This window comes from Manacus vitellinus, unplaced genomic scaffold (assembly GCF_001715985.3).
Source record: "Manacus vitellinus isolate BGI_N305 unplaced genomic scaffold, ASM171598v3 scaffold_31_pilon, whole genome shotgun sequence".
Lineage (NCBI taxonomy): Eukaryota > Metazoa > Chordata > Aves > Passeriformes > Pipridae > Manacus > Manacus vitellinus.
Window position 1 is genome coordinate 65,455 of NW_021940379.1, and position 9,929 is coordinate 75,383.

General features: G+C 50.1%; 1 protein-coding gene and 1 pseudogene across 1 annotated transcript; both read left to right on the plus strand.

Moving 5' to 3' along the window:
* Positions 1 to 702: 702 nt before the first annotated feature.
* LOC108640317 (immunoglobulin lambda-1 light chain-like) lies at positions 703 to 3,088 on the plus strand (the record flags this gene model as incomplete). The annotated part of the gene is made up of 2 exons (XM_029961190.1): positions 703 to 1,054; positions 2,622 to 3,088. Coding segments are annotated over 2 exons (666 nt in total), but the record flags the coding sequence as incomplete, so codon positions are not given.
* Positions 3,089 to 6,443: 3,355 nt separating this feature from the next.
* On the plus strand, positions 6,444 to 9,016 carry LOC103753595 (annotated as a pseudogene).
* The last annotated feature ends 913 nt before the right edge of the window (positions 9,017 to 9,929 follow it).

Here is a 9,929-nt window from a genome sequence, read left to right on the forward strand (position 1 = left end):
GAGGCCAGGACCAGGGGGGAAGAGCCCCCAGTCTCCCTCTCCTATCACATGGCATCTCTCCAATTCCAGCTATGCCAACAAGCTTATTTTCCAACTTGTGTAACATGTTGTTTACACAGAGGCACATCAAGTCGTGATTGGCTCAGTGCCAAGATACACCACCCCTGGAACTAGCTATTTTCCAGCTCTGGGGGGGGGCTCTTTTAAACCCCCCTCTGTCTCCAGTGTCCATCTCTCCCTCACCCTTTGGTCCTGCAGGCACTCAGCCTGAGCTGGGAATGAGGGGTCTGTGGGGGTGAATTTTGGCTTGGAGCTGGGACGTGTCTCCGCTATGTGTCCAGGGACAAGCTCTGCTGCACCTGTGGTGGTGGGGCTGTGCGTGGAGCGGGGAGGGAGATGACGAGAGAGGCATGGGCAGGATCCGGTCGTGAGCGCGGGGTCAGATTTACACGGAGGGGCCGTGTCCTTGAGGGGTGGAGGCTTAAAAGGGAGTCAGGGTCCACGGCACAGCCCCATCATTGCAGGGACGTGGAGCTGGTGGGATCACACCATGGCCTGGGTCCCTCTCCTCCTCGTGGTGCTCGCCCACACATCAGGTGCCATGGGTGGACTCTCCATGCCTGGATGGGACTTTGGGCACAGGGGTCCCATCCCTCTGCCCCTGTGCTCCTGGGGCACTGACTGACCCCTGTCTTCCCCTTTCTCTCCTCTCCATTTTCAGGTTCTCTGATCCAGGCAGCGCTGACTCAGCCATCCTCATTGTCTCACAGGGTGGGAGACACCGTCAAGATCACCTGCTCTGGGAGTAGCTACAGCTGGTATGACTGGTACCAGCAAAAGGTTCCTGGCAGTGCCCCTGTCACTGTGATCTATGCTAATAGCAACAGACCCTTGAACATCCCTTCGCGATTCTCCGGATCCAAATCCGGCTCCACGGCCACATTAACCATCACTGGGGTCCAAGCCGACGACGAGGGTCTCTATTTCTGTGGTAGCTGGGACAGCAGCATTCCTGCTGGTATATTCGGGGCTGGGACCATGTTGACCATCGCAGGTGAGTCGCCAGTTTCTTGGTCTTTCCTTCCTCGGTGCGAAATTGTGACATTTTGTCAATTTTTGGTTATTTGGGGTTTTTTTCTCAGACTTGGGGCTGGGCTGGGGGTCTGTCGCCTGTTTGGGGACAGGCACAAAGTGCAGGGTTTTGGGCTGGGTCTTGTTCCTACTGACTCTGAGGATTCTGGCGTGCACCATGAAGGATTGGGAGGTATATTCTGACATGGAAGATCTTAAAATTTGCCCAGGAAATATGTCTGAGGTCTCAGGAAGAGGAAAACTTCAGTTTAGGTCTCTAAAAGAGATGATTTTTATCTTTGTTAAAGAAATTTGTCAGTCCAAAATCTAAGTCCTCAACTCTTAGTCCTGAGGACTAAGTCTGTCACCACCGGTGAGAGAAAGGGGCTCCTCAGTGGGGTCCTGTGGCCGAGGGTGCAGGGGCTATGAAATGACAGCCGTGAACAGCTCGTCCCTGAGTTCTTAAATAAAAACTTTCAGGGGTATCCCAAAGAGCCCATTGTCCAGGTAAGTCATGTCAAAAATGGGGATTAATGCGTTGAAAATGCTGCCGGGGATGTCATTTGTCTGTCTTTGTCTATAATTTTTAAAAGAATGTGATCAAAAATCCCAATTTGAACCAAATTACTGGGGACTAAGATAAAAAAAACCTGTTTTTTGACCATTCTTAAGCAGAAATTTTTTAATGGTGAAGTCATCCTGGTTTTTGAATAGAGATAGAAATAGAGAGAGATAGAAATAAAATGAGAGAGAGATAGAGACACTGTGCATTGGAGGAGGCAGCAGAACCACCTCAGAAAGACCAAAGATCTTTTCTCCATCTTTTTTTGTGTGATTTTTCCTTGTGCTTTTTCTGAGACAAGTCTGAAATAGTCTGAAAGCAGAACTGGGCAGAAAACAGAGTTGTTTTTCTGTGAAATTTGATTTTTTTTTTTTTTAAACAAATGGCCTTTCAAAAGGAAAGAAATAGGTTTGTGGCAAATAACTAGAGATTTAGCTATGCATATTATAAATAAAACTATGTAATATAATGTATATTGCATATAGGAAAGGCATAAATGCATAAATGTTTGTTATATGCATTTTATAGAATTCTACATCTATTCATATAATGATATGTACCATATATGTAAGTATATTGTATACTTTATAGATGTGGTCTTTAATATACGTATATTATGTGTATTAGCTGTATATATCTGTAATATATACTATGTATATGCACATATAGGTAGTGATAGAGTATATAAAACACATATACAAGAATATATGGGATGCATACATGCATTACACACATATATATGCATATATTGTATAAAAATTTATAACTTTTTAAAAAAATATGAATAAATAAATAAATACATAAATAAATACATAAATAAATAAGTGGATGGATGGATTTCCCAAATCTAAATACATTGAAGATATAAGTGGTAAGCTCTTGGCTGTGGGGGAAGCAGGGAGTTTGTGGGTAGTGCCAGCTGGACAGGCAGGGGCTGTGGTGGGGCACAGGGCCCTCTCTGACCCCACACCTCTCTCTTCCCTTGCAGACCGGCCCGAGGTCGCTCCCACCCTCTACGTCTTCCAGCCGCCCTCTGAGCAGATCTTGAAGGAGAACAAAACCATTCTGGTGTGTCTGATAGAGGGCTTCTACCCCGACCATGTGGATGTGGAATGGGTGGCTGACGGCACCACCCTCACAAACAACGTGCAGACCAGTCAGCCCGTGCGGCAGAGCGACAGCAAGTACATGGCCAGCAGCTACCTGACACTGGATGCCAGCCAGTGGCAAAATTTCAGCATATTCTCCTGCAAGGTCAAGCACGAGGCTGGCAATGTGGAGAAGACAGTGAACAGATCCTAGTGCCCCTAAGCCCACCGGGACCTCCTCGCACCCACCGGCCCTTTGCTGGCTCCCTCCCTCCTCCCCACTTCTGGGGACAGCGGCTCCCCACAGCCACACACCTCGCTTCCCACATCCCCCTGTCCCCTGCTCCTGTCCCCCCACTCTGAGTGTCAGACAAATAAAAACCGACACTGAACTAGTCCTGGCTCAGCATCCCTGTCTCTGTGTCCTTCCAACGCGCCCGCTCCCCACACACGGGCTGGTGTCAGCCCAGTGCCACCAGGCAGTGGGTGGGATGGGAACACACACAGGTGTACACACACACACACTTATATTGGGGGGACTCTGTGCAGCTTCTGCTCAACCCTGGGGACCCCAATGAACCCCCCTGGCACAGCCAAGACCAGGGGATGAGCAGCCTGGGGCACAGCCTGCTCTAAACCTCCATGCCATCATCAAGCACATGTCGCTGGCTGTGCCATCCTTGTCCCTTGACCACTGTCCTCTGGGTGCCTTGCAGGAACATGTGGCCTGTGGTAGGGGCATGGGGCGATGTCTTTTTGCTGCCATCCCTGGCTCTGCCCCCATTTCCACACTCACCCCTGCACTTGCCAGAATAGGGGTGCCAGTGTAGCCACCAGTCAAGCACATGCACCGATCTGTCCCTTGCACCCTGTGCCACAATCTATTCTAACACCAACAGACCCTCGAACATCCCTTCGCGATTCTCCGGATCCACATCCGGCAACACGGGCACATTAACCATCACTGGGGTCCAAGCCGAGGACGAGGCTGTTCTATCTCTGTGGGGGTAAGGACAGCAGCAGTGATGCTGCCACAGTGACATGGAGCAATGGGGAAGTGATACAAAACCCACTTGGCTTAGCTGTCTGTTACAGCCCCAGGTCTGTGCCCATCCCCTGGCATTTGAGGAAGTTATGACCTCCCAGCAGCCCTGTTGTGGCCCAGTGTGTCCAATCTGTGTGCCTGCAGGCAGAATTGTCCCATCACTGTTCCCCTGCCCGCAGAGGGCTGTGTACTCCAGGATCAGTGGCTGACAGTCCTTTTCTCCCATCTCTCCTCTTCAGGTTGTTTGGTCCAGGCACTGTTGTGTCATCTCTCCTTGGTGTCAGCGATCCTGGCACAAACTTTTGAGGTCATGTGTTCCAGGGTTGGCTGGTACCATGGCTGGTCCCAGGAGAAGGTTCCTGGCAGCGCCTCCATCTGTCACTGTGAACTGTGAGAACACCCAGGGACCCTCGGACATCCCTTTGCCATTCTCTGCATCCACATCGGACTCCGTGAGCACTTGAACCATCTCTGGAGTCCAAGCTAAGGAAGGGGCTGTCTGTTACTGTGCTAACTACAAAAGGAACAGCAACAGTGTTACCACAGTCACTTGGAGAAACTGGGAAGTGATAGAAAGCTCTTCTGCCTCCTCCAGTTAGGAGTCTCTGCTGTCCCCATTTCATGGCAAGGCAGGTCCCTGGCATGACTCTGCCCTTTTTACCCTGTGCTAATGAGACTGTGCCTGGTGTCCCAGCACCATCCAGCAGAGCACTTCCCTTGCTTTTTGTGGAGGAGAGCACAACGGAAAGAACTGAATAACCTATTTCAGGTGGAAGAGCCCTTCAGTGATCACATTGTCCAACTGCCTGGACACTGCAGGGCTGCCAAAATGAAGGACATTGTCAACACACGCAGGCTGGGGATATCATCCAACTCTCTAGGAAGCCTGTGGAGTGTTTGACCACAGCCTCAACAAAGAAATGCTGCCATGACCTTTCAGCAACCCTGTCCCCACCATGGCCCTGCCCTTACTGCCCTGTGCTGCAGGTGGCTGTGCCCAGTGTCCCAGCTCAGACATCCCATACAACCCCAGGTCTGTGCCCATCCCCTGTCATTTTTGCAGGGCATCTGAAGTGCTTGGGAACAGACTAATCTCCATGGCCACATTCCTCATGGCTGGGGTCCAAGCCAAAAAGGACACACATAGGAGGCAAAAATATCAAAAGTGGGAGTGCTGGGGATTCATATTGTCCCAGAGGCATCACTGGGACCTGTGATGGCTTCTGTCCCTGTCATGGTTTTAGCCCCCAAATGCCAATTTTCAAACCCCTCAAAATTTGCTCCAAGGTTGAGAGCAGTTTCACACCGACAGTCACACTCAGCATGGGGAATTCTATCAAAATTTATTGCTAACAGAATAAAAAACTATAAAGCAATATATATATAACAATCTTCAATAACTCTCCTATGATAAAAAAATGTATTTACACAGACCATCCCTCCCTCCCCTGATAAAGTCCAGGAGGAAGAAGGTGTCTTTTCACTTTCAGCGCAGTACAGTCTCTTCTCTCATCTTTAAGGCAGCAGTTCCGATTCACCGTAGCTGGGAAATCTCTCTCTCTCTCTCCATCAAAGTGTAGGGGGTCTCTCTCTCGCCCCCACTCAGCCCCACGGTTCTAATCGAGGGGCTCACCCTTGGGCTTCGAGGGAAACAAGCTCATTATCACCATGGTCATCATCCACAGGGTACAGGGAGTTGAAGCTCAAAGTCTTTATCTCCTGCTCCATGGAGGTTTCCTTCCACGGGAGTTTCAGGGGGTCCCCTAAGCAGGATTCCACCCCTCCTTTCCCGGGTCAAGAGGCTTCTGGGGCTTTTGGACTCAGTTCTTACCCCAGAAATATTTCCAGCAGGTTTCTCATCTCTCTGCTCGTTCAGCTCTCTCTTCGCAAGACGTCCTTGTGTCTCTCGGTCTGGCTCCATGTCATATTTGCTGCTCGCCAGGCAGCTCCTCTTGCTCTCTGCAATTATCTGATTTTTGCTTCACAGTCTTTTGGCCAGAACCCAGTCTCAGCTCCAGCTGCAGCTCACTATTCCGTGCTGCCTCTGCTGCTGTTTTTCCCACCACCACTGCGAGTGTGGAAGAAAATGCCACAGGCCAGGGGCCTCCCCAATTTTTGGTGTTTCTCTTGACCACCAGGCTCATCGAGGGGTCAGGGCCAGCTGCTGTGCCACACTTGGACCCTTGGCCAGGACCAGTGGGGAAGAGCCCCCGGTCTGCCTCTCTATCTCATGGCATCTCTCCAATTCCAGCTTTGCCAACAAGCTTATTTTCCGGCTTGTGTAATATGTCATTTACACAGAGGTGCATCAAGTTGTGACTGGCTCAGTGCCAAAAAACACCACTCCTGGAACTAGCTATTTTCCAGCTCTAGGGGGGGGCTCTTTTAAACCCCCCTCTGTCTCCAGTGTCCATCTCTCCCTCACCCTTCGGCCTTTGGTCCTGCAGGCACTCAGCCTGAGCTGGGAATGAGGGGTCTGTGGGGGTGAATTTTGGCTTGGAGCTGGGACGTGTCTCCGCTATGTGTCCAGGGACAAGCCCTGCTGCACCTGTGGTGGTGGGGCTGCGCGTGGAGCGGGGAGGAAGGTGACAAGAGAGGCGTGGGCAGGATCTGGCCGTGAGTGCAGGGTCAGATTTTCATGGAGGGGCCGTGTCCTGCTGGGACAGAGACTTAAAAGGGAGTCAAGGTCCACAGCACAGCCCCATCATTGCAGGGACGTGGAGCTGGTGGGATCACACCATGGCCTGGGTCCCTCTCCTCCTCGTGGTGCTCGCCCACACCTCAGGTGCCATGGGTGGACTCACTGTGCCTGGATGGGGCCTTTGGGCACAGGGATCCCATCCCTCGACCCAGCAACTGCGCCCCTGGGGCTTTGACTGACCCGTCTTCCCCTCTCTTTCCTGTCCATTTTCAGGTTCCCTGGTCCAGGCAGCGCTGACTCAGCCGTCCTCATTGTCTCACAGGGTGGGAGACACCGTCAATATCCTGTGTTCTGGGAGCAGTGGCAGCTATGACTGGTTCCAGCAGAAGGTCCCGGGAAGTGCCCCCGTCACTGTGATCTATGAAAATGACAACAGACCCTTAGACATTCCTTTGCGATTCTCTGGATCCAAGTCCGGCTCCACGGGCACATTAACCATCACTGGGGTCCAACCCGAGGACGAGGCTTTCTATTACTGTGGTAGCCACGACAGCAGCAGTAATGCTAGTATATTTGGGGCCGGGACCATGTTGACCATCGCAGGTGAGTCGCCAATTTCTTCTTGGTCTTTCCTTCCTCAGTGTGAAATTGTGACATTTTGTTGATTTTTGGTGATTTGGGTTTTTTTCTCGGACTTGAGGCTGGGCTGTGGGTCTGTCACCCATTTGGGGACAGGCACAAAGTGCAGGGTTTTGGGCTGGGTCTTGTCCCTACTGACTCTGAGGACTCCGGCTCACGCCACGAGGGATTCCGGGGGTATATTCTAACATGAAAGATCTTAAAATTTGCCCAGGAAATATGTCTGGGGTCTCAGGAAGAGGAAAACTTCAGTTTAGGTCTCGAAAAGAGGCGATTTTTGTCTTTGTTAAAGAAATTTGTCAGCCTAAAATCTAAGTCCTCAACTCTTAGTCCTGAGGACTAAGTCTGTGAGAGAAAGGGGTTCCTCAGTGGGGTCCTGTGGCTGAGGGTGCAGGGGCTATGAAATGACAGCCGTGAACAGCTTGTCCCTGAGTTCTTAAATAAAAAACTTTAGGGGTATCCCAAAGAGCCCATTGTCCAGGTAAGTCATGTCAAAAATGGGGATTAATGCATTGAAAATGCTGCCGGGAATGTCATTTGTCTGTAATTTTAAAAAGAATCTGATAAAAAAATCCCAATTTGAACCAAATTACTGGGGAATAAGATCAAAAAAAACCCTTCTTTGACCATTCTTAAGCAGAAATTTTTTAATGGTGAAGTCATCCTGGTTTTTGAGTAGTGATAGAAACAGAGAGAGATAGAAATAAAATGAGAGAGAGATAGAGACACTGTGCCTTGGAGGAGGCAGCAGAAAAACCTCGGAAAGACCAAATGTCTTTTCTCCATCTTTTTTTGTGTGATTTTTCCTTGTGCTTTTTCTGAGACATTTGAAATTGTCTGAAAGCAGAACTGGGCAGAAAACAGAGTTGTTTGCCTATGAAATTTTATTTTTTTTAAACAAATGGCCTTGCAGAAGGAAAGAAATAGGCTTGTGGCAAATAACTAGAGATTTAGCTATGCATATTGTAAATAAAAATATGTAATATATATTGCATATAGGAAAGGCATAAATGCATAAATGTTTGTTATATGCGTTTTACAGAATTCTACATTTCATATAATGATATGTACCACATATGTAAGTATATTGTATGCTTTATAGATGTGGTCTTTAATATACGTATATTATGTGTACTAGCTGTATATATCTGAAATATACGCTATGTATATGCACATATAGGTAGTGATAGAGTATATAAAAATAATATAGAAGTCTATAACTGGATGTATGTATTTATGCTGTACAGCATTACACACATATATCATCACATATTTATAATTTTATAAATTTTTTAAAAACTTAGTATATAAATTATAAATAAATAAACACATAAATTAAATAATTGCGATGGTTGATTTCCCAAATCTAAATACATGTGAAGATATTAAGTTGGTAAGCCTTGGCTGTGGGGGGAAGCATGGGAGTTTGTGGGTAGTGCCAACTGGACAGGCAGGGGCTGTGAGTGGGGACAGGGCCCTCTCTGACCCCACACCTCTCTCTTCTCTCGCAGCCAGCCCCGGGTTTTCTCCCACCCTCTACGATCTTCCAGCGCCCTCTGAGCAGATCTGAAGGAGACAAAGCCCATTCTGGCCACATGTGTTCTGATACAGGGCTTCTACCCCGGCCATGTGGATGTGGAATGGGTGGCTGACGGCACCACCCTCACAAATAACGTGCAGACCAGTCAGCCCGTGCGGCAGAGCGACAGCAAGTACATGGCCAGCAGCTACCTGTCACTGACTCCCAAAGAGTGGCAAAGTTACAGCACATACTCCTGCAAGGTCAAGCACGAGGCTGGCAATGTGGAGAAGACAGTGAACAGATCCTAGTGCCCCTAAGCCCACTGGAACCTCCTCGCACCCACCATCCCTTTGCTGGCTCCCTCCCTCCTCCCCACTTCTGGGGACAGCGGCTCCCCACAGCCACACACCTCGCTTCCCACATCCCCCTGTCCCCTGCTCCTGTCCCCCCACTCTGAGTGTCAGACAAATAAAAACCGACACTGAACTAGTCCTGGCTCAGCATCCCTGTCTCTGTGTCCTTCCAACGTGCCCACTCCCCACACACGGGCTGGTGTCAGCCCAGTGCCACCAGGCAGTGGGTGGGATGGGAACACACACAGGTGTACACACACACACACTTATATTGGGGGGACTCTGTGCAGCTTCTGCTCAACCCTGGGGACCCCAATGAACCCCCCTGGCACAGCCAAGACCAGGGGATGAGCAGCCTGGGGCACAGCCTGCTCTAAACCTCCATGCCATCATCAAGCACATGTCGCTGGCTGTGCCATCCTTGTCCCTTGACCACTGTCCTCTGGGTGCCTTGCAGGAACATGTGGCCTGTGGTAGGGGCATGGGGCGATGTCTTTTTGCTGCCATCCCTGGCTCTGCCCCCATTTCCACACTCACCCCTGCACTTGCCAGAATAGGGGTGCCAGTGTAGCCACCAGTCAAGCACATGCACCGATCTGTCCCTTGCACCCTGTGCCACAATCTATTCTAACACCAACAGACCCTCGAACATCCCTTCGCGATTCTCCGGATCCACATCCGGCAACACGGGCACATTAACCATCACTGGGGTCCAAGCCGAGGACGAGGCTGTTCTATCTCTGTGGGGGTAAGGACAGCAGCAGTGATGCTGCCACAGTGACATGGAGCAATGGGGAAGTGATACAAAACCCACTTGGCTTAGCTGTCTGTTACAGCCCCAGGTCTGTGCCCATCCCCTGGCATTTGAGGAAGTTATGACCTCCCAGCAGCCCTGTTGTGGCCCAGTGTGTCCAATCTGTGTGCCTGCAGGCAGAATTGTCCCATCACTGTTCCCCTGCCCGCAGAGGGCTGTGTACTCCAGGATCAGTGGCTGACAGTCCTTTTCTC